Source organism: Plasmodium knowlesi (assembly GCF_000006355.2).
Source record: "Plasmodium knowlesi strain H genome assembly, chromosome: 12".
NCBI lineage: Eukaryota > Apicomplexa > Aconoidasida > Haemosporida > Plasmodiidae > Plasmodium > Plasmodium knowlesi.
The window spans coordinates 2453548-2481476 of NC_011913.2; the positions used below are offsets into that span (position 1 = coordinate 2453548).

General features: G+C 39.8%; 5 protein-coding genes across 5 annotated transcripts; 2 read left to right on the top strand and 3 right to left on the bottom strand.

Annotated features, from left to right (window-relative positions):
- Positions 1-946: 946 nt before the first annotated feature.
- Positions 947-1818, bottom strand: PKNH_1254300 (Plasmodium exported protein, unknown function; the record flags this gene model as incomplete). The annotated part of the gene is made up of 2 exons (XM_002259848.1): positions 947-1447; positions 1630-1818. The coding sequence occupies 2 exons, from the start codon at positions 1816-1818 to the stop codon at positions 947-949; spliced, it is 690 nt and encodes a 229-aa protein (XP_002259884.1).
- A 3447-nt stretch (positions 1819-5265) lies between these two features.
- On the top strand, positions 5266-6618 carry PKNH_1254400 (6-cysteine protein; the record flags this gene model as incomplete). Its single annotated transcript, XM_002259849.1, has 1 exon — positions 5266-6618. One exon carries the CDS (start codon positions 5266-5268, stop codon positions 6616-6618), a length of 1353 nt encoding a protein of 450 aa, XP_002259885.1.
- Positions 6619-7923: 1305 nt separating this feature from the next.
- On the top strand, positions 7924-8586 carry PKNH_1254500 (conserved protein, unknown function; the record flags this gene model as incomplete). The annotated part of the gene is made up of 1 exon (XM_002259850.1): positions 7924-8586. One exon carries the CDS (start codon positions 7924-7926, stop codon positions 8584-8586), a length of 663 nt encoding a protein of 220 aa, XP_002259886.1.
- A 412-nt stretch (positions 8587-8998) lies between these two features.
- PKNH_1254600 (conserved Plasmodium protein, unknown function) lies at positions 8999-10705 on the bottom strand (the record flags this gene model as incomplete). The annotated part of the gene is made up of 1 exon (XM_002259851.1): positions 8999-10705. The coding sequence occupies one exon, from the start codon at positions 10703-10705 to the stop codon at positions 8999-9001; it is 1707 nt and encodes a 568-aa protein (XP_002259887.1).
- Positions 10706-11747: 1042 nt separating this feature from the next.
- PKNH_1254700 (VPS13 domain-containing protein, putative) lies at positions 11748-27836 on the bottom strand (the record flags this gene model as incomplete). Its single annotated transcript, XM_002259852.1, has 1 exon — positions 11748-27836. One exon carries the CDS (start codon positions 27834-27836, stop codon positions 11748-11750), a length of 16089 nt encoding a protein of 5362 aa, XP_002259888.1.
- Positions 27837-27929: the final 93 nt, after the last annotated feature.

Here is a 27929-nt window from a genome sequence, read left to right on the forward strand (position 1 = left end):
AAACAGACATAATGAGTTTGAATATTGATGTTATTTCTTATTCTTTTTAAACTTCTTTTATTATTATTTTTTTTTGTCCTTTTTTTTTGTTGTTGTTCCTGTGTTTGTGCTCATATGTTCAATGTATAATGAATATGAGATCCTATAGAGGAAAAAAAAAGAAAAAAGAAAAAAAAGAAGATTCTTTCTTCCACATTTATTTCTTATTTTGTTTGCAAAATTTTTTTCTTTTTTTTTTGGTGAAAGGACACCTTTTGTTTATAGAGAAAAAAAAAAAAAACATTCTTCTTTTTTTTTAAGAACACACATTTTTTCTTTTTTTTTTTTTCCTTTTTATTTTTTCTTGAAAAAAAAAGAAAAAACAAATCATACACATATATATATATATACGCATGCTCCTTAAAAAGTTTGATTAAAATAAATTTGTTATTGCCATATGGTGGAACAAATGAGCCCCCCCTCTTTCTAAAATGTAAGGATAAAGTATTGTATGGAGGCATGAAATGTGAGGCTTCAAAGGTTCCTACTGATAAGTACCCACATTTATTAAAATGATAATTCATGAATGGGAAGGCTTCCTCTAGTTATATATGTTAAGCTTATGTAAGCTGCATATACATATGTGTATATGCTAGCATACCTACCGTTCACGACAATTTTCACACTTCTATGTTGCATCGTTATACACATCATTCGAAAGTACTATTTTTCTTCTTTCTTCGAAAACGCTGAAAAAACTGTTCCTTTGAGCACTAATATACATTTTCACAATAGACCACCAAACTACCCACAAAGACACCCCCCCTTCACATAATGAACATTTCATAAATAGATTCTTCTCTTTTTGTTTATACATTACTGTTAACTAAGTTTGCAAAGGTTTGTCCATCTGGATGTGTCCTATAGTTTATCGAATAATCCGCGCAAAAATTATTCCTATAAAGCATCAGAAAATTTTCAATTTTTTATTTAAGCTTTCTAACTCCCAAAATATATTTAGCAGTATAACTGCACCCATAACTACGAGTAGGTATCGAGATTTATAATATGCAAGAGCTAAAATAAGAATGGTGAGAGATGTAAGTTTGTAATTTAACACTAAATTCATGAGCGAAGTGAAAATTCCTCCACATTTATAATTCCCCTTTCCTTCATTATTTGCTTTATCCGTAGAGTTATCTGATCCTCCACTTCCTTCCTCCTTCTCCTCTGCATTCTGTTGATTTGACACATTCCATTTTATTTTATCGAAATAGGACTTTACAGAATTCTTTACCAGTTGGCATTGTTTTTCATCACACCCTAATTTTTCCAAAACGTTTTCTTTGAATGTTCCAAATACTTCCTCCAAATTCATTGGCGATTCTGCTAATAATCTGTTAGCGCTTTTTTGTATGATTCCCTGTCCTCGCTGGAGGGTCTCTTGCATAATTCCATGGTTTGTGCTCTAAACATGGTTGTACATATATACAAATGGGAAGGACAACAAATATATGAAATGTTTGAACCCATGCGCGTGCGCAAAGAATAGATGCATTCGTATGTTAATAATCCGTACATTCGTAATTCGTGCATCTGTTTACGGTCTAACGGTAACACACCGTACTGAATGAGCTACTATTGGCTTACCTCGTGTGAATCCTGTACTATCCATATGAACAGGACAAACATGAGAAGCTTTAAAAAGGTAGCATACTTTACTCCATTGTGCGAACATTGCCCTGGTAACCCCTTAACGTTCCTATAGCCATCACCGCTAGCTACATTCCCTGCCCCTTCTCCACAGGCTGTTATTTCATTTGCCCCACCATAATTCATCTTGATTGCTTTCTATTTTTTTCATAATTTTTAGAAAATTAAAATTCTCAATAAATAGTATAAAGATAAATATTAACATGCGTATGCTATCCTATGGACCCTTTTACAATAGCAAAATGAATTGATTTCCCCTTTACTTAAGAAAAAAATGGCAAGCATGTTTACTCAAGGCCCACCAAGGGTAGGAGATGCATGCTAAAAATAGAAAAATCCTAACATGAAAAAAACGTTCTGATAAAAAGCGGTACTCTCCGTATATTAATTCTTCATCATAATTCCATTATGAACTCAACATCAGAATTACTTATTCCTCTTTAAAAAAAAAAAAAAATAAATAAAAATAATTTATAATCGTTCACAAAATTAAGCATAGAATTTTTAAAAAATAAAAAAAACAGGGAAAAATAGAATTTCAACAAAATCCCACTGCACTCCGCAACTTACGTTGTATTATCCTCGTCACTCCCATTTTTAAATGATTGCATAAAGAGGGGGGGCATGGTTGCAATTGCATTTTGCAATTTCGTAATACCTTAAAATTTAAATATAGTAGCAAATGAAAAAAAAAAAAAGAGTAGCGTATCGATCCCGCAGAGGATGTATGCTGTCCCCACCCCCCCCCCTTTTTTTTTTTTTTTTTTTTTTTTTAAATTATAACGTCTTTTTCTTTTATCCTTCCTAGGGTAGTGAGTGTACTGTACATGACTGCAGTATACCAATGCATGTATACCCCATCTTCCCCTTCCTATCAGAATAAATAGAATTCTTATACTTTCCACGACCCTTAAATTCATGGATAAGGTTAGGAAGATATGGAAAGCTACCTTTCCTATATGAGATGAAAGCATGAAGCTCGATTTCTGCGCGTTCGATTTAAACAATGCCATTTTCAAGCATGTGCAGGGAGAGTTTAGACATGAATACCTCTAACTCCGTTCCTAAAAAATGACGCATAAAATGCCATTAAGCAGTGGACAAAAAACTGTAATCCAAAATGTCCTTAAATGTGCATCTACCTTTTTTTTTTTTTTTTTCATTCTAAATGGAAGAAAGGAACTTCACACATCGGGACAGATGGACACACGCAAATGCCCATAGTTATGCATATATACATTGACGCGGAGGGTCGTACCACTTCAAAATTAATGAGTGTTTAGTACTTTAATGGTCCAGCTTTCACTGTGATGATGTTTCATCATCCTTTATAAGCGCATGCAGAATGAAAAAATAAAAGGCCTCCCTCCCTCGCCTTCATGCAAAAGCACTGTCTCGCTCTGTTTTGTTTTACTATATAATTCTTTACCCCTGTACCATTGTTACACAGTTCACGTGGATAGCCATTTTCGAAATGATCGCCTATACCCGCAAAAGAGATCACTTGAAAATTGTGCAATCTCCTTCCTCTTCATAAAAATTAAGAAAACGCTTAATCCAGTTGCGCGTGATGATAATAAAAAATTCTAATTTATGCGAAATATAAAATAAACCTTCCTATGTGCATAATGACAGAATGTCCCACTTATAGGAGGGTAGTTATCCCTATATTATGCAATCTACCATGCAACAGTTGTTTTAATATTCTGCGCATTGTAAACTACGTTCTTGTCACAATTTTCGGACATTTAATTAGCAATTTTTTCTTGGCATCCACGTTTCCGTGCATATGGCACAAATGTAAAAAAAAGAAAAAAAAAAAAAACACTTTATCCACTTTTTTGTCCTAATAAAGTTTCCATTCCAGTATGCAGTATATAATAGGTATAAAAATAGCATCTTTCCTTGAACTAATTTATTTATAAGTAGAAAAATATGCACATATCCGTATGTACATAATACACATCCAGTATGAATGTTTTATACATATGCGCCCATATATTTTCCAAGATATACATGAGAGATGCATAGTTCCATCTGTTTTCACTTGCTCCATTCATCAACTGACATAACAATTGCATTGCATATCTTACATTTAATTATTTAATACTAAACATTCCTTGAAGAATGATTGTCTAACTTATTATATATATGCAGACTAGTGCTATATTGGCGTAAAGAACTCCAGCTCATCGGTTAAACTTAGAAGAAAGCTTTTTTCGTTTTGTGTCTGTGCTTTATATTTTCACACTGGTTCCTTCTAAATGTCCGTAAATTTTACCCACTTCAAAATGGGCGAATTCACAGTGTGTATCCGTTCCGTGCGGGATACGCGTCAAGAGGGAGGGGGGGGGAGAGAGCTTTCGCACAGGGTATCTGCACGCGGAATAAACGGCGTGCCCACTGCCTAATTGCCTCTACACCTCCCAAAATGAAAGGTACAAATGGTGGAAGTAAAATTCCCTTTGGCGATTTTACACCGAAAAAAGGACATGCCCTCAAACACATGCATGCATGCACACACACTTATATATATAGATATATATATTTATTTGTGTGCATTTCCATTTACTCCCTTCTTTATATACGGGCGTACATACATGCAGGCATACATATACACACGCGCCACGGGACCTTTCCCCTTTTTTTCGATGCTGTAGATCCACTTTTCCTCAAAGAAAAAAAAAAAAAAAAAAAAAAAACCTCCAATATACTCATAGCATGATAAAACAATTGCACATATGTATAAGCGCGGTACAAATGGATTGAAAATAAATTAAAATAAAAACGAACATTGCCAGATATATACAATCCATACAGCAATGTTAAAAAAGAGCATACTGTGTGAAAAAAAAAAAAAAAAAAAAAAAAAAAATTGTGATGATACTGTAAGACACAGCTATACTGGCGTGGGCACACATAACATCCACCTCTTCCCAACTAGGAGCAAACTTCGAAAGGTGAATTTACCTCACCAGTAGGGAAAAGAAGGAATGACCAAGTGACTAAATAACGAATGATAAAATTTTGAATAAGCACGAGCATGTGCATTACTCCAACTCTTACATGCGAACCTCTGCCACAATCCACATTGTTCATGTGAAAATTCACAAAGGGGCGTCTTTTTATTTCATTCAAATTTTTCTTTTTTTTTTTTTTTTTTTTTTTTTTTTAAATTTCGAACATCCCTATTTTCCATATATTGCGAGTGTGCACGTAGGCTTCTCATGCCTTCGCTTCCTCAACAAATAACGTGATAATAAGTTTTTTCAATGTGTATATGTGCATATGGGCGAATTCCATTCCACTCCTATAGCCCACGCAATTGTAATATACGTGCCATACATGTAACCATACTTCTAAGGGCATCCGCCTCTCTAGCAACTTCATATAGATTGTGCCAACGGAAGGATCACTTCCCTGTTTAAGTGCACACGCCAAAAAAAGCGAGGGTACACAGTTTGATATCGCGCTCCGGACTACGCACCAGTAGACAGCTGAGTTCGTCAATTAAAACCACCTCGGCTTCGCCCCTCTACCGCTCTACCGGCCTACAGCTCTACCTGTATAACTATGTTGAAGCATCAGTTAAGGAATCTGCTGGTCGTGCTCTTCCTGCTGCACGTCATAACACACGTACGGATGATTAAAGGTGATGTGAAGTACGTCTCGCCAAAGGACCTTAACAATGATGTGTCGGGATTTTTCGGGTTCAAATGTAACTTCTCAAGTAAAGGGGTTCACAACATAGAACCCATTTTGACGGAGAAGAGGTCCCTGATATGTAGCATCTATTCCTACTTCATCTATGACAAAATAAAATTAACCATCCCAAACAAGACCCCCGGATCTAAATTTAAAATGTTACCAGAGAAATGCTTTGAAACGGTATACACAAATTATGAAAAAAGGACAGAGGAAAAAATTGAAAATATGGGCCTGGTTGAATACGAAGTAAAAGAAGATAATTCCCACGCAGAATACACAGAGAAAATTATCACCATATCTCCCTTCAACACAAAGGATGTAGAATTTTTCTGCATTTGTGACAATTCTGAAAATGTGATTTCAAATGTAAAAGGAAGAGTCGCTTTGGTTCACGTGAACGTATTAAAGTACCCTCATAAAATTACCTCCATCAATTTAACAACGGAACCATATTCCTACTTGCCTAACCAGATAAGTAAAAGCTCCTTCACATCAAATAAATTGGACTTAGAACTTCAAGAAGGAGAATTGGTTGTCTTGGCTTGCGAACAAGTTGATGATAAGTGTTTCAAAAAGGAAAAAAGCGATTCTTCCGATTCTCTATATAAGAGCAACAAAGTTGTGTACCACGAAAATCTTGCTATCTTTAAAGCACCCGTGTATGTAAAATCTGTGGACGTGAGTACAGAATGCTCCTGCAAGGTCGGAGACATCGTTTATACTGTATCTTTAAAACCTATATATATTAATAAACTCATTCATGGTTGTAATTTTTCCTCCGATATTTCTACGCATACCTTTACAAACAATATCGACATGGCTCAGCTTGGTGAAAGTACACAAATTACCTGTAACATAGACCTTGTGGATACTTCATATAATCATTTGATAGGAATGAATTGTCCCGGAGAAATATTACCAGAGTGTTTCTTTCAAGTATACCAACGAGACTCCCCTGAATTAGAGCCTTCCAAAATGGTCTATCTAGATGCTCAACTAAACATCGGGAATGTAGAATATTATCAGGAAAAGAATGGAGAAAATACCGTTAAGATTTTTGGCCTCGTCGGAAGTATCCCCCAAACCACTTCCTTCACTTGCATTTGCCGAAAGGGAAATAAAATTGGCTACATGTCCGTTAAAGTTGCCGCCGGTTACTTTGGCTTCCTGGCCAAAATTTTTATCCTCCTGATTGTGCTGCTGTTATTGTACTTCTGAGGATGGACACGCTCACGACGTTTACGGAAAGGCATATCAGATTTGCGGAAAAGTATATGTACTTTGCGGCAAATGGGGAAGAGACTGGCACAAGCGGATATGCACCATCCCCCGGCGAAGGGGCAAAAACATGGCGACCGGGGCAGTGTACACTACTGAACCTCCCCGTGGAACTGTAAGATGCTTACTGCATGCCAAACGCATGCACCTGATTGTACATACACATATGTGTTTGCCCATATATGCTCAAGTGTGATGAGAAAAAGGCGCGACTTCTACTTTATTTTATCATCCATAACGGTTTTTGTTCGCTGTGCAAAATTTCGCCGTTGCATCATCAAGTCTACGAACTTCACTACCACATCTTTCCCCCCTTCACCATGGTTACTCTTTCATTTCCGCACTGCGAACCAACTACTTCGCAATCTACACGAATGTAAAATAGACTCCCCAATTCTGAAAACTCCAAAAATATCTTCTTCTTTTTTTTTTTTAATACATGTGCTTATTTAATTTCCTATCGAGGCTGTGTGCATACTTTGAACACCTGTACCCCTTCCCCCCTTCTGCTCCCACTACTTTAAGTTCACACGCATATATAAGTACACATGCGTTATTTTCGGCAGAGCGGACTGTCCTTTTTCTCTTTGCTATTTTTTTTTACACCCCCAAGAGGTGAAGATTTCAAATGGTGATTCACCGTCGGGTCATAAAACGAAGTGGTCAATTGTTTGTCTTCCTCTTGGCACAAAAAAAAAAAAAAAAAAAAAAAAAAAAAAAAAAAAAAATGTGGCAACAAAAAAGGCGAATTTATCCCGCACACCCTACGGAGGAAGTGCAAACGTCTGGCACAAATGAGTCGACCAAAAGGTGCGTTTGGCGAAAAAGGCTACCTACATATAGGTGCCGTGCTGTCATGCAGATTTGAATTTTTTTTTTTTTTTTTTTTTTCTATTACTTCACTTGAGAAAGGAATTTTCTTTTTTTTTTTTTCTTTTTGTTGTTTAAACTGGTGGATTAATTTTTCTTTTTTTTTTCGGCTATCTCCAATTCGGAAGAGGTCATCCACCAGGAGGGCCATTTTTCAAATTCCATCAAGTTGTTTTCACTCCGGAATACTTCGCTCCACTGTTCATTCGCGCATGGAAGGGGGGTATTTTTTTTTTTTTTTTCCCCCAAATAATTATCCTCAGTTTAGAGGGCTCCTGGTTCTACTGAGCTAAGGGGCGCACTGGGATAAGGGACACACTAGGATTAGGGGGCACACTAGGATAAGGGGCACACCAAGGGGATATCCAAAGGAAAATGGCAAAGCTGCTGCCTCCCCCCTTCCATGGATACATACGGAAGATGTTCTTCCCCCTCAGGAATGCGGCCTCTGCGTCAAGAAAATGTTGCCTCCACACGCACGTCCAACAGAAAAATGGAATGATGAAGACGACGCCCCTGATAAGTAAACGAAGTTACTTTACATCCCTATACGACACCAAAACTGAAAAAACAAAATTAATGAACGAAATGGACGATCTGTACGATCACATTTTAACGAGCAACTGGAACGACTCAGTACACCTCGTTTTGAATGTGTCCATTTGGGAAGGAATTTTAAATTCCATAGAAGATAAAGTAAAGCTATATGAGCAAGATGAAGATATAATGAAAAAGAAAAAAATTATAAACGAAATATTCGATGTTCTATTCATATTAGAAGATTTGCGAGACCATGTAAATGAACTTTTGGAGCAGTCATCACGTGCAAGTGGATTGGCAGGGACACATATTTTGGCTTCCTTCAAAATAGAAAATATGAATGAGCACATTGAATTTTTGAAAACCAAGTATGATGAGCTCCTGTTGAAGTACCCACTTTATAAGTACCAGATTGATATGGTCCTGGGAAAGGGTCTTGCTCTCCTACGCCAGAAATACAACTTCGAGTGGAGGCACATGCACAATTTTTTCTTTTAACCCGTCCAGGGGACTTAACCATATGTGTGCACAGAAATGGGCAGCAGCGGAAGCGCACTGAACAAGGATTCACGAATAGACCTCCATGTAGTTGTTCTATCATTCACAACACCCCACTATCACAGATTAGGAATTTCTCCCCCTACTTTCCACAACATAACCCCATCAACGAGGTGACGATTTAAATTTTTCCCCTACTTGAAATGTTAAAACGGGTACAAGAGTGGCAGGAATTCAGAAAGGACGGGGTACACCGCCGAGCGCCATCGGATAGCACACACACAAACGAACACATATATATATCCTCATGTGCACGCATACAAAAAAAAAAAAAAAAAAAAAAAAAAAAAAAAAAGGGATCCCCAATGGCGCGAACATACATACGCATAAGAAAGATCACACGAAGGGTAACCTACTTCTCCCGCACCAATATGTAATTTTTCCTCTTTTGCTGCCCCGTTTTGGAAAAAATAATTTTCCGAGATACGGTCGGGAACATGAAAGCCAAGTTGTTCTCGTTAAACCCTATCACGTACGACAGAGGGTCATTTTGATTCATCCCAAATGATGGCGACTTATAATCTCTCACATATTTGAAGCACTCTACATTATCAACAGGAGGGGTACTTTGCGAATAGCTCACATGTTCTATGACCGTATCATCTTCCTTTCTATGTTCCCCCAGCTCTTTTTCTTTTTCCACATATTCGTACTTATTTGTTTCGTTAAAGGTGATACGCTTACTGTGATGTGTCAATTCAACAGAAGCATTTCTTTCATTTTTTAACTTTGGAAACTTGTCTTCTTCTTCCTCCTCCTCGTGGTTCTTTTCAGGGGGGGCTACCTTTTCACCCTTGGTCAGTTTACCTTTTAACTTCTCTTTCATTTTTAACTTAAGAAGGTATTTTTTTATGAGAAATTTGCTTAGGCTGATTTTTTTTTTCACTCTCCCGGTATCGCTCGATTGGTTGGACATGTTGCCACCGGGCAGTGTACTGACAGCAGCACTATCGTCATCCGTACCACCGCTAACCTTACCATTGTTCAGCGTACCTACCGTATTGTACTTGCGCAGAAACCTATTTAGAATATACTCGTCGCAATTCATGTCCTGGGCTTTGTACAACCCGTACAAATGCTTATCGCGGGTCTTCTCTACCAAATGCAGTAACCCGAGCATGCCGCTACTTTGCTTTTTCGGCTCACTACTCGATTTGTCACTCTCCCCCTTCCTCAGAAATTTATTACCATCCTCCCCAACACTCCTTCTGATGTAGTCACTAGAATTTCCAATCTCCATAATTCCTTGTATATATTTATTGTTCCACACAGCAACGTGTGGCAGAAGGGGGTAAATTTTTTTCACCTTCGCGCCTTTCTTTAGCGGATGAGGAAAATATAATTCGTATGGTACTTTCCTTTTACCACATTTCAACATTAATTCAGAGGAGCCATCATTGATTCCAATGTTAACATTCTCAAATATCTTTCCACTTTCCTCATGTGTGTTCATTCCCATGGAGGAATTCTTTTCGCGCGGATCTATATCCCTGCTTTTCCTTTCTTCACACTGCAGTAGGCTATTTCTAACCCTTCTAATGTAATGCGGAGCAACTCTATTCAAGAGCTCTAAATCGTCTTTTTCAAACGTATGGACAATCGGAGCAGAAGAAGAAAACTGCTTCACCTCATCATTTAGGTTGATGTAGCTTTCCGCCCCTTCAACGTTAGCAATCTTCCCGTGTTCAGTCTCATTTTGCTCCTTTATCCAATTACTTATATCATCATTATTTTGCATGTTAAAGGAAAACAAAAAAGGCAAATCCATAGGAATGTGTATGTTCCTCTCTACATCATTTAACCTCTCCACCTTTTCATTTAACATCATCGTTGTATAGTTGAAGTTTAGAATGTCATTGTCTACATCATATTTTAGAAATTTCACCCCTTCGTCAATGTTCGGTACGTCTAACACAAAATCAGTGCTTCCGCAAAACTTTTTCAATTTTGCTTCATTTTGTTGGTTCCGTATTTTCTTCGCTTCTTCTATGTCTCTCAAATTGCTCCTTTCACTTTTTCCATTCCGCTCTCTTGGCTTCTGCCCTTCGGGTATATCCATCTGGTAAGCAGCCAAGTTATATCATAAGAAAAACAAAAAAAAAAGGGGTTGGGGGGCTGTTCATCATGGGGCCTGAAAAATTATGCCTACCTGTTATGTGTACCCTAATCTGTGAAGCGCATATACGGGGGTATGTACCCCTGCCTTAACCCCCAAAAAAATTTGTCACTCTTTCTGCTACCCCCGTCGGGAATAGTCAGTGTGCCAATTTTACAGTGTCAACCAAAGCGACGATCGCACTGAACCCGTGTAACACCACACATGCAAGCAATAGCTGCCTTTACCCACCTTCCCACCGTTCATTGGAAGAAATTGTCCCTTATTCGCTTCGTCAAAAAAGCGGCCACTAAATTGGGCCCAGAGTGATAAGCCAAAAAAAAAAAAAAAAAATTATGACATTTAAAAATTCACTGAAAAATGTATCAAAATGGGGTTAAAGCCTGCTTCACTCACCAACCTGGTGGAATTATTTATTACGAGCAAAACCATGCTCACAAAAAGATGGATACCCTTGTAGTGTGAAAAAAAAAAAAAAAAAAGAAGAAGAAGAAGAGAATGAGCAGGCAATTAATCAACCGAGGAGGCGGTCACCCCACTGTTGGTTCTAACGTGTTGTTTTTCCACTGCCCTAAACAATTTTTTTATGTAGCGTTTTTAATTTTCTACGCAACTGCTCTTTCCACCTCTCGTTCGAATAGTTGTCCCGTTAAACCTCACTATATCCCGTGAGTTCCCATTAAATTTTATCCCCGTAGGAGAAAAATATTGTAGGTGCACCTGGTCATTCAGCGAGGGAGAAAAATTTTTTTTTCTTCCTCCTATATCAGTAAGCACATTTTCATTTCTTTCAAAAGTTTCACCCAAGTGAGTATTCCAAAATCATGCGAGCATGCACAGCAGATGCAGAGTAGAGGGGCTTGGCCAGACCAGCGGCCCACCCCAGATCTGATGCTCGAGAAAAAAAGTGGCACACGAAGCACAGAGCAAATTGCAATGCGTAATATGCGACACACAAACTGCTAAAGAGGAATTGTTAAAATTGCTAAACGCACGGCGAGGAAGGCGCGTCCCCCAGGATGATGGTCGAGTTGATGGAGCTCTTCGAGCTGTGAAGCTCGCGGTAAATCTTATTTATCAAGAGTGCATTGTTGCAGGGAATTTTGTACACGAGATTGTTGGAGTTTCCCGTGCGGATTATTACCCCGTGACTTGAGGCCCTTATTTCGGAGATGTCCTCAATCCTGAGCGACCAAATGACGATGTCGCCCCCCCCGACGCTCTTCTTTTCCCCCAGAAATTCACCATTCTTACCACCTACAAACTGGTTGGCATACAAATTGGCATAAATAATAACCTTCGGATATAGCAACAAGGAATAATGTGCAGGAGGGTGATTCTCCTGTTTATGTATCGTCAAACATTTCATAATATTTTTTGAAAATTTCAACCCCAGACACTCTCTCAATTCAGCTTCATGCAAATTGTATTCTTTTATTTTTCCATACTCCCCCCATAACATTCTTGGCTTCCTATGTCTCTTGATTTTGTACTTATGTCCCCCAATAGGTTTTGACACCTCAGCTTTTATACCTCTCGTAACATCTGATACGGCTTGGCCTACTTTATCTAGCGGTTTTACCAAGGATCCAGCTACCCCTTTACCTATCCCTTTGAAAAATCCACCAACGCCTTCCTTCTGGGCACCCTCAATTGGTTTCGTAACAATGTTAGATAAGCTTAGCACTCCCTCCCCAATATTTTTTACAGCACTTAGGAGGCCCTCTTTCATGTTAGTATTTGTTTTAAAGTTCCTTTCCTTCTGTCTCCTGTTGATGTATTCTGCATCGAAGGTTAAATTAGAAAGGAAGCTTCCAATACCCACACTTACGTTATCCACGGCGTAAACGGCTAGCCCTATGGTATTCCTTCCAATTTCAAGGGGAATCTTGGGTATGTTAATCAGGCTGCTATATCCCACTATAAACCCTAGACATGCCAAAATAGAATGACTGTACTTATCCTTCAATAGAGCATAAAACGACTTCAAGCTAACACGGATATTGTTAAAGATTTCCTGATTCAGCGTGACAGGTGCTCCTAACAATTCTAACTTTCCAGACACCATCAATATTCGTAAACCGATTCTGAGCAGATCACTCATCATATGCATTTTGTCCAGTAAAAAGGAGCACCACACGATGAGGGTAAATTTGTCTATCTGCATGTACTGTATATTTATGGCTAAGGGGATATCTGGAGACTTGTAATTCACATAGACGGGTAAAATGGTCCACTTTTGAATTTCCTCATAGAGTAGGTTCTTCTTCTGCACGATACTTATCCCTTCGATGTACTCTGCTATCAGCAAGTTAATTCCATTTAAAGTTTCAGCGTCCATTTCTATTTCCACGTCATCCAAAGAAATCTGTATCTTCTTGAAAATTACATCCTTATGAGATATAAAGGATCTCTCCACATAAATGTTTAAAAATATTTTTTCGTCATTTGTGTTCATACCTTTGCCAATTATTCCTGGGCTGCCCTCAGTAGGTCTCCTACTCATCATATCGTTGTTTGTGAAATTCGATCGACCCTCACCATTGATGCCATCGCTGCTATTCTTTCGACCGTATAATTCGTCCATCTCGCTCATGTAACTTCCCTTTCTCCCTACTCCACCACTACCACTCATTCCATTGCCGCGACTTGTCTGGGGATGAAGACCACCATATGCATTCTTAATTTTCTTCAATTCCTTTTCGCTATTTCCTGCAGAAGCCCCTCCTGAAGTACCAACTGTCCCACCGCTTTTATCACCGTTCGTGCTTATCCCCCTGTTCGCCAAAAGCACACATTTCTCACAAGACTCCAATTGACAGTCAACCTGCACATCTGTAATTTTGATATCAATAACTTCTTCCTCGTTCTTCATATAAAACAGGGCACAGAGCTTGGACAACTCGATGAAGAACACCTCCTCCTTCAGGATATTCGATATAATGCTTACCCCTATTTGGGTAACGTTGATAATTACGTGCACATTTTTGTACGTGTTGCTGATCATCTTCACGGCTTCCTCCCTTCTGCCCCCGCCGTAGTAGTAGTAGTTTCCATAGCCATTCGCCTGACCTTGGTACCTGCTTCCGCCTTCGTCCCCATCTGCTTCTGCACCCCAGTCTTTCTCCGTACCATACTTCACATAGTTATATTCGCTGTGGCCAATCATCATCTTCTTCTGAATATAGCTACCCCCCATAGCGCTTCTCACGACACCCATTTCGTGGCCACCTTTGTCTCTCAACTCGTACCCTCCCTCAGCAACTTCTATCTTGTGGTACTCCTGCATGTCCACCGAATTTTTAGAAACTCTTCCACCTTCGCGAGTGTCATTAGTATACGAAGTCGTGGCGATAAATCCTCCCCCACCTGCAAGTGCCCCCCGAGAAATACTAATTCGATGGGTCAATTTAATCGCTATCAAATCTTGGATGTACTCTATCGAGATGATAAAAACCACATCATAATAATATACCTGGAATAACTTCTCTGCATAATTGTACTGGGCGAACTTTAATATAAAGGGTGTCCTTGGGATGGTCTTCATGTCGTGAAGTACGATCTCTATCTGTACATTTCTTGTAACATAAATGAACGGATTAACCCATCCGAGGTAACTAGATTGATCATATTCGATGTTGAAATAATGTTCCATGTCAGCTGTGCTTAGGAAATTTTTTACGAACATATTTTTTTCAAATTTATAATTTTCTTCTTCATCCATTTTGAGGTGTTTTGTATCATCATGGAACGTTCGTATTTTCAAGTATCTTGCCAAGCTGGAACAGTTGTAGGCAATAAAACCCTTGTTCATATTATTGTCTAGCTTCTCTATTATTATGTTTTTAGTGCCCATGTCCGGGATGCACGTAATTACGTACACTTCCGATTTTTCCTCCTTTACGGAGCTGTTGTTCACTACCATGTAGTTGGTCCCCACGAAGTTTTCACTCGGGAATATTACAGACGACCAAAATGGGTTCTTGCTTATCTTGTATTGCTTAGACGGAATGGACACGTAGTCCTCCCTCTTCCTATTCCCATGCCCATCCGCATAGCCACCAACACTGTTAACGCCATCGTCATCGGCAGTGCCATCACCTACACACGCGGCTTCCTCCTCGAGTGCCCTAAAACGGAAGAGCAAGATATTCTGCTTCTTCGGGAAGTACAATGGAGAGGTGTCATTCTGTCGAACCCCTTGGATCTTATCCGTCTGAAACTGCTTCACCAGGATGGGGTGGTTCAGCTTATTGCTAATGATAAACTGAGGTACCACAGTGATTATTCGGCTAATGATATAGGGTATATTCGTCGTCTTAATCTTTTCCGTGTTCAGGCAAAAGGTGTAAAAGAAATTCTTGCACACCACGCTCGTCTCGGTGTAGCTACCGATGGGGGGTAACGTCGCCTTGAACAATATCAGTGAGTTGTCAACAGGGCATGGATAATTAAAATCGTTAAAAATGTCACTGTAATCGTTAAATGTCTCTACCCCCCCTACTTCCAAACTGCGAACTCCATTTCGGCACGACCTTAAATATTCATTGTGATACATCTTATGCGGTAACAGCAAATCTATTTGTGAATTATCTCCTAACAATGTTATGCCGTTAATAATGGGGTAATACTTATTAGAATTGATTGCCTTAATACCCAGACCTGTTCTGTCAATAAAACATCTCGGTAGAGAAAAAATGTATAGCTGCTTATTACCCAGGATACTATTCAATGAATTGAAATACCCACTGAAGTTTTTTATTAACTCCACTTCTACAGAAGCAAACCGTTTAAAATTTAGAGAAAATCTCATAACCGATTCTTCGTCATCCTCCAAAAGGAATAATTTGTCTGACCACTCACATTGCGAATTTCCAATTTTCATTTTCATGTTCAAGCAGCTATATTTTTTAATTTCATAAATGTAAAAAATGGAAAATGGATTCAAACGTTTGTTTACATAACCTTTATTTGAAGTACTGGACGATATCTCCCTTTTCTTTATTTTAATTTCTTCATCAATGTTACTTATTTCCTTTTCCAAGCGCTTCAATTCATGTATGTACACCCGTTCGTTGTTGTTATGTGTGCCCTTTCCTAAGATATAATCATTCGTATGGCCACTACTCGATCCACCAGCCACCGTAGTAGTTGTGGCGCCTGCGGAACTATTCCCAGAACTCACCTGCTTAACGGATGAAAGTTTGCTCAGGTAAGCATTTATCTCTTCACACTGCCTCAACAATTTCACCTTTTTATTTTTCAAAAAGTCGATTTTACCCTTCTCTTCATGCACGTAATCGTTTTGTTTCTCCTCCGAAATTTCTGATGTAATTATGATATCCACCAACGCAGGAATAGCATTCACTACACTTACATGAGGATATATAGTGATAATCTTCAAATTTTTTTCTGCAGGTAGAGCACTTATTTTATTCTCAATCTTTACTATAAAGTAAAGGTAATTATTACTATCCTTCATTTTGCACTTCTTCACATATGTTCCTTGGTTCATGTCGGAGCTGAAGATGTCGGACCATCCCTTCTCGCTACTGATGGAAGAGGTGTCCATCAGTTCGTTTAGCCCACTCTTGGGAGATGACGCATCAGGTACACAGATTTTTCCCCCTGGTGAAATATGTCCTTCCCCTTTGGGGCTATCCAACCCATTATTTCTACTAAAATCGGGTATGCCTTTTGAAGAGGCAGTGCCTTCCTTGGAACCACTTCCTTTGGAAAGTTCTCCTTTGCTCTTTGAGCTGACCACTTCGTAGTATGCGTTTTCCTCGCTTACCAGATTTATCGGCTTAAAAGATAGGTAGACATGCGAAGGCCCACAAAATGCACACTCAGGAGTGGACAGCAAATACTCATGATTCAAAATCACTGTGAAACTCAAATTATTATTCTTTTGACGCAACTTTATATTAGGGTTTATATTCAAACTATTGGATACCTTATAATTCTTAAACGAGTCGCTGTGATTGGGGTACAGCGTACTAATTGGTATGGTTCTATTTTCCAGAGATGTCAACAAGATAGGGTTTCTCGATCCATCGAAGAAACAAAACTCCAGAGGAATGCCACACTTGTTTACAATTCGAACCGTTGAGGACATGAACAATATTTTGTAATTCGGCATGGGAGATATAATTTCGCATACTGTTTCCGCGAGAGGGGTTACCGGAAGGTAATTATTCTTCAGCCTGTATTTGCAAGCCATATTAGTCTGCTTGTCCATCTCTTCATTCAACATTTCCCATTTGATCGGCTTTTCCACGGATGATTTGTTCAGCGCCGCATCGTCCTTTCCGCGGATCGCTCCGCTTATGTCACCCTTCGGGGGGGTCCATTTCTCTACACCGTTGCCATACGCCTCATCAAAAATATAATCCAGTGGCTTCATCATGTGAATAACGTTGCTGCTCTTCAACGATGTGGTTAGAGTCGTACAACTGTTCTTGATTAAGTTTATAATGACGCACTCGCAGTTCCTCAAAAATGGACCTACGAATTTGTTGGAGGCATATATAGAATTCCTCATCTCTTTCCCCCTTTGGCTGTACTTAAAGTAGTGCCTTTCACTGGAGCTACTTCTGCTATCCACCGAGTGTGCCTCCTCCATCTCGTCTTCACTGCTCCCTTGGGAAGTATCCTCCTCATCATCAACGAGTTCCTCCTCTTGCCGTCCCCCTTCCAGAGACAAATCATCATTCGAAGCGAACAAATCGTTATCCCTCAAATTGGATGTTGTCTCCTCCCGACCCAACTGCTCCATTTCCTCCTCCCCCATGTTAGCACCATCGGTGGTCTTTTCTATCATGCCCCTTTCATCTGTAACAGTGTTACCGTTATACTTGTTATTCTCGTAACTCCTCTCCTCCACCCGATGGGACAGCTTTGCCTTACAATTGGACATCAAATTAATATTCAAATTGGGATCGTTCCCCCCACCTTTTCTTGCCTCCTTCTGGTCCACTCTCCCTTGGGTGTACACCAATAAATTCTCGATGGTCTTCTTCGGATTCTTCGTTATCATCAAATCCAGCACTATGTCTCTTTTGCTTACATTGGCAAACATATCATGTATAACGTTCACCACGTTTGTGGGGGGAATGGGGATGAGGTAGAGGTACAGACACTTCTTCTCTATCAAGGAGTTGTTCGCAATCTCGTTAACAAGCAATCGATCTAGGGAGACCAACTCGTTCGTGGTTACAATTTTGGCATACAACTCAGGGGCACTTGTATCCATCTCACAATCGGTTGAGGAATCGTCAGCTTCGCTTCCTTCACTGTGATAATTATTCTTCTTAACTCTATCACCCGTGTTTCCACTGCCTATAGTGGTGCGCAATTCTATCCTGGAGAATGCTCCTCCGAGGTTTGCTCTTCCCTTCTTTTGCTTCTGCTTCAAACTAGTGGGAGACACACCAGTGGCAGGCATACCCGTCGGAGCATTCCCCCCCTCCTGCACAATTCGGTACCCCCTTCCCCCCTTGGCACCTGCACAGGGGCGCTTCTTTTTCACCTCCTCCACACTACCCTCAGGCATCACAAAGGCGTAAAAAAAATCGCTCGTCAAGTTGACATAATAAACAACAGAATTGTCCCTCATGCAATCGTAGCTGTTTCGATTTTCCTCCTTGTTCAAGAATTCATCCAAATGAATATCTGTGTCCTTCGTCTGATCAATATCACCAGGAACTGATTCAAAAACGGAAGAGCAATCTTCATAAATGCTCTTGCTTTTAATACTAAGTTTTTTCTCATCTAGCTCAGCACAAACGCTCTCACAATTCTTATTAAAAAGTGACAAATGGGATTCCTGGTTTTCTTCCTTCTCAAGTGTATTGCTGGCCATGAATCGGTTGTTCTCCTTTTTCTTCAAACCCTTAAGTACCTTGTCCGTAAACACAGGAAGGAACAGAAATAGCAGGTTAACTAACTGCGGGGTTATATTAAACCATAAAGCGTTTACACTATTTATCTTAATTATACTGATGGGAGATTTGCTTGACTCTGTGTCTTCACTAAAGGAATCATTCGGCAGTATCTTATGAATATCCAACGAAATATTGCACTTCTCCAAGAAGGGTTCCCAATCTCCAATGCAGTTATTAAAATACTCTACCTTTGAATTCAAGTCGTTTATATTGTACGAGCATTCATCTGAGTAAAAATTCAAACATATGCTCATACTCATGATCGTCCTAATTATTGGCACAATAGAATTTCTTATATCATCGATAAAGGTGCACTTTACATTGTGTAGCTTTATTACTATTTTGATATCTCGATACGTTTTCACCTGTTCATTGCCGTTAGTCAAATCCGACTCCGACTCGTTTTGCAATGCATTTTTACTGGAGAATATCCTACTCGTTGTGTACGACTCGGTGGAGGACGAATCGGAGTATATCGTCAAATTGGAATCCGTCGAAATTTCGGACAAAGCGTTGTACGAAAATGATTCAATCACGTTGTTGCTTGACTCGGATAGATCTATCTCACCTTTCTCCTTCATCGTTGTTACGAGCTTCTTTTCCTCCTTAGGAGAGTTTATTCCTACTGGAAGCTTCTCCTCCGATGCGCTGTCTCCCTCCTGCTTCATAGCTCCCCCCTCATTGTTGAGGTCACCCATCACGACAGACCTCTTTCTTCTCTTCTTCCATTTTAGCTTATTTATGTTCGTAATCTGCAACTCCTGCGCAGATCCCTCGTCCCCATTTTTCGCGCTTCCCCCAGTTACAGCATCTTCCGCACATCCCCTTTCCCCCTGGCCATCCCACGCCTCCTTCATCACAAAATAAATGTTATTCCTCATAAATTTGTTCTTAATCTTCGTGTGAATAAATGTCACTGGAGGGATTACCGCACCCACAGCGATGTTGGTGTAAGAGCTGGGCACATCCCCGAACAGGGTGGACGACGCTCTCAGCAAAATCTCCACGTCGTCATTCGACAATCGTATGTCAAAATTCCCAATGTGAATGTCAAGTTCAAAAACGGAGATAAACTCCGGGTAGTCCTTCTTCCTAACATTTGCTTTTAAAATATAATTTTCCTTCTTCGTGTCGACTGACTCGTATATCGCTTCCCCCTTAACATTTAAATTATCACACAGTAGGATTTTTTTTTTGTGATAATTGTGCAGTGGGTTAGACACATCTTTAGGGTCTCCTTCCTTCACCCCCCCAACCGTTTTCCTCTTTCTACTTAAATCGCTAGAAAAATTACTCACATAATTAATTCGCTTTATTTTACTATTTATGGCGTAGATTTTCCTAAATATTATGCACTTGTTTAAGAGAGAGAAGGAGAAGACGAAGTTGTTTGACCACAGCAAGATCGGATGAGCCACATTCTCTAGATTCGTAAAGACAATAAAATTCCCATTGTTCACTTTGAAGCTTATGTGAATGGGCTTATTATCCAACTTTAGGATTTCATTTATATTTGTTATGGTTTGATTTTTCTCATTCCCCATGCGTTCTCTGATAAATTTTAATCTACTAGAATTAGCGCTACTTCCGCTGGATATATTTACTTTTCCATCCTGGGGATTGTTACCCTCTCCTTCGTCTTCCTCTTTCCCACGAACTGGGATATTTTTCTCCTCCTTGCCACGGCGTTCCCCTCCCTCTGCCTCACTTTTCGCCTCCGATTTAAAAACATCCTCCTCTATCCTAATATTCTCCATAGCATACCTTCTCCTATTCTTGCCATACCTGTTCGCTTCATCTGGATGGAGCTCCTTCTTATCCTCTTTCAAATTATGTTTGTTCATTCCCACATTGTAAATATCCTTCTGAGAAGTGTCATATGCCCCTGTAACTTTCTTCCCCTTTTTCTTCCTTCCCGGTTCCTTCGCCGAAACGATGTAGGGAGATGGCTTTGGATACAGATGCAGTGTGCTTAAGTTAAAACCCGTGGACAAAAATTTATATATATCCATAAAAATTATAAAAAAGCAACAGATGTATGCATCATCCAATTCTATGCTTAGGATGATATCCTCTATAAAGGAATTAATTCTTATTTTTATTCCCTTTTGCCTTTTCTTCTTTTTTTCTTCGCTCAGAAATACGTTGCTCTCGAACATGTAGCGCAGCAGTCCTTTGTAATCCTTCGTACTTGCGGGGGGTGGCACACGGCGATCGACGCAAGGATGCCTGCTCCCCCCTACAGGGTTACTTCCCACCGCAGCGCTGCTACTCAAGTTGTTCTCCTCTTCTAGGTTCGAAATACACGAGTTACTATTCACAGACACGCTCGTATTCTTAATTAGAGATATCTTGGCCTCGGCATTTTCCTTCACAAAATTCACCCTCATTTTTTCCTCATAATATTTCTCCCCCCTCTTCCTCTTCACTCTGCTTGCTTCGTTCTCGATGCAACAGTATGCTACTCGCTTGTAGTAGTTAATGGAGTTCTTTCTCACATCATCAATGTAGAGGGAGTTACTATAAAGATCGAAAAAATATATATAGTAAAAATCTAGGAGAACTAGGTGAAACGAGATGCTTATATTTTGGAAAGTTATTATAGCTACTGGGGTGTTTTCGTCAAAGGAAGTTTTAATCTTTAGGCTTTCCAGATTTATGTACAAGTATAACTTTAGCCCGTTTTTCCTCACGGGTTCACTCCCGGCCGGGTTCAGCGTCCCTGGCGGGCTACTCAACTCCTTCTCCTCGTTCGTTTCGTTTATCTCTTTCTCCACGTTTGCCGAGTTTGTCTCGTTACCTTCGGTGCCTTCTTTCTCCCTTTGCATCCCTTCTCCCCCGCGCCGAACGCTCAGATTCCCCAAATTGATGTTTCCCTTGCGGAACCACTCTGCGTTCAACATGCTGTCTATGTTCACGCCCTTATCACAAATGAAGCACATAGGGAAGTAACCCTTGTAGCAAAAGTTCTCATTAATAATGTCTAACAAAAATGCCAACTGAAATACAGTTAAATCCAGGCAAAAATCATTCCCATTCATGTAAATGAAAACACCATCCTTGGTGCTGACTAGGCATAATCCTATGTTCACTTTTTGTAAAATATTCCCTTGTATGTTGATACTTCCCCCATTTTCACAGGCGCGACTTTCCATGTCTAGCAAATCCACATAGAGCGTAAAATCGTACTTCCCTCCTACCTTTTCTGTTTTTTCCTTCTTTTCCAGTTCCTCATTTTCTGTTGCCTCATCTGGGGTCGAGCTAGCGCCCTTATCACTGCAGTGCACACCCATTTGACGCTTCCTTGAGGTAGATCTTCCCTGCATTGTTGCTCTTGCCTGTCTTGCTTGCCTTTTCCTTTTCCTCCTCTCGCGCAGAGCCCTTCGCTGATTTTCGACAATTCCTTGGGTATAATTCACCGTGTACGAATTTTTAAATTTTAATGTGCCCAAATGAAATTTCAAATAAGATTCAATATACGGGATGGAGTTCCCCCCACGATTGCCATTCGCACCTCCATTGATGCTCGCCTTGGAGATCTTAGACACATCCTTAACCTCCCCGCGATAATTATATATTATATTTTTATCCTCCGGAATAATAACAACGGGATCCAAGATGGTACAGTGGAAGAGAAAATATTTCGCCTGAGCTACCTGTACCACCTTCTTGTACGATTTACTTATAAACACATTCAAAATACCATCATCTAGATACTCCAGAAATAACTTTAAATCGCGTAAGTAAAAAATGTAATATATACTGGATATATCGCAGAGCAAACATATGTTGTAATTTCTCTTATCCTTGTACACCTTAATTTTTCCAACAAATAAATCTTGTCTTTTCTGTTTGTTTGATTTTTTTTTCTTTTTTTTTATTTCCTCAGATAAGTTATCTACATTGATATAATTTAAAATATCTTTACTGTTTCGTCTTTCCGACATGGTCTTCACATTCTCCCCTTTGCTATCCTCACTGGGTTTCACCCTCTCAAAATCGGTTGCGCCAAATCTTTTGCTCCTCCTCGAAATGAACAAATCATACGTGTAATCATTTATGTTGTTGGAAATGATATTTTTGCTATTCATCGATATGATACCCTTTTCAATGTTTACGAACATTTTCTGATCAAAATTTAAGTACACCTTATTTTCGTAATATATGCTGCTCACTTGAATTTTTGAAAAGATTTTCCTCTTCTGCCAGAAGGCTAGAGAGGCACTCTTGATGTAACAATTGAAGAAGTACTTTACGTAGGAGTTCTTCTGTCCGTACAGTTTAGGTAGGGTGTTATTCAAGCCATTGCTAAGGATATCCTCCTCGTAATCGTCATCGCCATCCGCACCATTTTGTGCGCCACGAATTTGTGTACTTCTTCCACCCATATGCTGAGTTTTCCCCATTGGTTCCAGAAAATTGCTACCCCTGGGATGTACTGGCGATGACCCCATCTGAGCGCTTCCTGGATGTGTGCCATCACCTGCAGATGACATTTCCTCCTTCAAATCTTCCTCATTACTCTTCCTAGCAGATTCTAAGTCCAAAATATTCAAAGAATTCTTCACATTATTTAGGGTCTCCTGCACACTTCTCAAGGTGTGTTCCGAAATGAACATCTTATAATTTTTTAACTCCTCCTCGTTCTTTAACTTATTTTTTATATACTTCATGTCCTTCTCAATTCCATACTGCAGCTTCTTCTTGTATTCCTTCATCGTTTTGAATATCTGTTTGATCGTTTTGTATTTCCAGTGGAGTTCAATATCACTGATGATTAAGTTCACGTGCGTCTTGGCTCTGTTCATTTGGTTCTGCTCCTGCAAAATTTGCAGATTTATGGACAGCTGCTTCTCTTCGATGGCATCCATGAAATCGTCGTCTTCCTCATCCTCCGGGAAGGGCTCTTCTTCCTCGTCGTCCACCGTTCCCCCCTCATTAGGTATACTTCCGTTCGAACCGCTCCTCACCTTCCAACCTTTATCCAGCTCATTACTTGGGGAAAATTCCTTCCCTTCGCTCGGAAAACCACTTTCCATAAATTCCTCTATTCTTTCAGCCGACTGAAATCGATCTATGTCCCCCGAGCCGTTCCCCTCATTGCTGGCATCTCTGCTCACGGTATTGTCATCCCCCTTGTGACCGATAACATGCTTATCACTGGTTGCATCCCCATGGGGCGGAGTTCCCAAATTGATGCTATCTCCTGCCCCTCCTGGAAGTGACTGTGATGGTGATAATGGTTTTGATGTCGGTGGTGGTAGCATCACCCCACGAGCGACACCTCCATTAACCATCGCGTTGTGCTTTTCCTCCAAATAAGTTGACAAGGACCGGAAGAGAAAAATATCCTTCGAATTCACATTCTTCGTTAGGGTAAAAAAAATTGGCTGCCTATTACTCGGGTCACAAATCCACAATTGCTCTATTTCAACCTTCACAATTTTCTTCTTTTTCTGCAGGTAATTCTTGTATGATATTCCGCAGGCCTCGTATTTTAGTACCTCCCTATTTTTCCCATTTTTAATGGAGAAGGACGAATTTTTAATTAAAAAGTCGATATCATAGAGAAAGGATTCTTCCTCCAGTTTGTTAGTTTGGTTCACATCAGTCAGATTACCCTTAGACTCATCGTCATTCGGAGCATGAACACTGACGGAGTTATTCTCCTTGGAAGCTCCATCCCCCGAAGGTATTTTCAAGCAAATATTTCCTTCCCCCTTGGATGAAGATATTACGCCCTTTTTCTCCACTGAAGTCTTTTTTCTACCTTTAAGAAAGTCTTTTTCTTTTTTATTTTTTGAGTAAAATCGAGTTAAATACCTCGTGATAGACGTAGGCACAGCCAATATGATGCTCACTGCATCTGGATTTATTTGGAAAAAAATGCCATCCAAAATAATGTTCGTTCTCAAAATTTTCAAGTCGTATTCCACATATACCTTTACAGGGATGGGCTGCAGTATATAGAACTTCTCACTCTTCTGTGTCTTTTCCTTTATGCGGTTGCAATAGCTGTCCTTTAAATGGGTTTCTTCCATGAGGGGAAGATTCTTCCCCTCCTCTTCCCCCTCTGGGTTCTCCCCTTTCATGGGGGGCAATCCGCTAACCAAGTCCACCTCAGTACGTCTAACATGTATGTCATTTTCATCCTTGCACTTGCCCCCACCCCCCTGCAGAGATGCCTTCAAACACGTTATCTGCGTTTCGTTGAATTCAAAAATTAAGTTAAATTTGTGATACGTGCAGGGGAACTCCGTTTTCGCTATCAAATTACCCAAGTGTAATTCGACAATACCGTTGGTTAAATTATCAAAATGTAATATAGGACCACATATATGAATGTAGAATTCGAATAGCTCAGGCAAATGCTGAACTGCTCTGTTGTATACGTTTTCTCCCTTCTCTTTCAGCCCCTCTATCAATTCCGTCTGTTCCATCTTCTTGATGTGCTCCAGCGCCTCCTCATCTTCTTCGTCATCCTCCGACGTTTCCGCTTGATCATCTCCCGCGGTGCTTTTAGGAGTTTCTCCGGGGGGCGGTTTCCCTGGAAGCTCTTCACTGGGAAGTTGTTCCCTCACTGGCGCCTCCCTCAATGGTGTCTCCGTCGCACCGTCACACAAAAGGGAGTCCTTCTCCTTGCCCCTGCGAAAAACAGACTTGTGCTTCTTATTAACGATATCTATCAGGGGAAAGGCAAAAGACAGAATGTTCTTAATAAGTAAAGGAGACACGTATAACTCCAGCGGATTCAATCTTAACAAAGTGGATAAAGTGTTGCCCTTTTCAGTCACCAAATGGTTTATCTCCACATAGGCACACAAACTTTGGCTATGTAGCAAAGAATAATAAATTGCATTCTGGTAAAGGCTACTTCCTGTACTGTTAACATTGTAGGGGAATAAATTCTTGTTCGTCCTAAATTCCATGAAAATTTTATTCTTATGCTTTGCTACAAAATTTTGTAACTCGATTATAAATTTCCATTGGAAATTATCATTATCGTTGTGGTCCACCACGGACTGTAACGACAGAGAAGAATATATTTGGTAAAAATTTATCGAGAGTATGTTAATTTCTTCATACTTCATCCCCTTCTTTATATAGTTACTATTAGAAGGGCTGATAGCTGGGGAGCTATTCAACTGGGTGTCTTCACTTCCACTCAGAGATATTTCCTCCACCAGTGGGTTGCTCCTCGGATTGGATGTTCCTTCCGTTAGTTCAACACCAGTTGCGCTTCCATCCATAGGGTGCATATTTCCGTTAATTCTTCCTCTTTCTGCTAACTCCCCCCTCTGAAGTAACACCCTCTTTGTTCTTCTTTTTCCCTTCTTACAATCATCATACACGTTGATGGAAAAATTTGCCAATTTAAACTGAAAATCATATTTGGTTGGAAGGACAACATCGTAATTATCCTCGTTCGTCATAGCTTCCTGCAAAATGTACAACTCCTTCTCATTTATTATGTCTTGTTCACTATTTAAAATACTCTGGACCTTATTTTCAATGTCCTTCTTATTACCTGTAACCCAGGACCACCAGGACTGTTGCTTATATATGGAGTCGTAGAGATATTTTTTTTTCAAATTTTTTTCTTCAATTATTTTTTCCAAGGTATTTTTACATTGCAATCTCCACTTGGCAAGATGGCGTACCCCAACTACATCGTACAAAATTTGCAACCTGTCCATCTCCTGGGAGGTTAATTCCGTCGTTGATATGTTATACTTCTCTGCAAGAACTTTATTGTACAGATTCATAAATTCATTTTTGGTTTCATTTCGCAGCGATTCTATGTCTAGCTTTACTGTATACGCATACTTTAGCAACAATTTGTTCGTCTGATTCCTCGACTTATTGGCTTCATTCATTATTTCGATAATTTTTGTAATTTGTGTTCTGGTTAGCGTAATTCCTTCCCACTTTTCCCCTATTTCTAGCTTGGCTTTCAGCTCCTTTTTATTGCTAGATTGTTCCACTGGTAAAACCAAGTCGAACGGCTTTATCAGATACTCAAAGTTGTAGTAGTTTAAAATTCTGCTGTCGTCATCTTTTAAAAAGTTGCTAATCTGGGTTAGCGTTCTTTTCAAGTAGTTGTCCTTACTATCACAATTCTGATCTTCCTCTGGGTTGGCACTCCCTAACTTGGACTCGAAAGCCAAATCATCGTTTTTGTCGTAACTAATGGACAAGTCATTCTTTAACTTGGACGAACTGTCCAAATTGCTTACTCTGCCACTGACATCATTTCCTTCATCTTCGTCGTCAGAAAGAGATGACCTATTCTTCAGGTCTTCCCTTTCGTCCTTATCAGGGTCACCTCTCGTTAGCGAACCGGACGAGGCGCTGGTGGCTTGCCGCTTTGGCCCCCCCGCCGAGATATTTCGATCGTTTTCGCCCCCTGTCTTACCTTTTTCTCCCTTCTTCCTCCTGCGCTTTTTCCTTATATTACTGTTGCTGTAGATACACAGTCCCTTAAACTCGATGATGTGATTTAACTTCTTATTCTCCTCACTCGCATTTGCACTCGCATTTGTGCCTGAATTGGCAGGCTCTGCCGCGTTTCCCTCCTTCACAAGACAATTTTTGACGGAGGATGACTTGAGGATAAATCCGATAGAAAAGTTTCTCTCAGGGTCTTCAAAATGAATTAATATGTCCTGAATGTCTACGTGGATATTGTTAATAATTTTATTTAACAATTTAAATATAAGTGTGGACTTTTCCGATGACTTTTCCTTATTTTTCTGTTGTTTAATGAGCGAAATTTCTTCCTCCAACAGTTCCAGTCTATGCATTTTGGCTCTTCTCAACTCTTCAATAATCACATTTTCGCTTTTCTTGTAGCTCCTTGGTTTTATATATATGTGTACATTTTTAATGAGCACACATACAGGACTCTTCCCTAACTTACTCCATGGGATTTGTATATTTATTCTTCCTATATTACCATGGATTATCTTAAACGAAAGATCTAATATTTCGGTTATTTGCGGCTTAAGCTTCAGGTTCTCTAGAACTATGTTGCCAGACCATACCCCCAAGTGTAGGTTCCTCTCAATACCCTCGACATATGGCGCGAGGAATTTATTCAGTAACTTTTCAACTAATGACTCCAACATTTTTATCACCTGTAGAGCTCTTAGTTGGGTAGTTTCCTCCCCTGTGCTTCCCCTACTCCCGTTTACCCGTCGTTTGGAAAACGTTCGAATTTC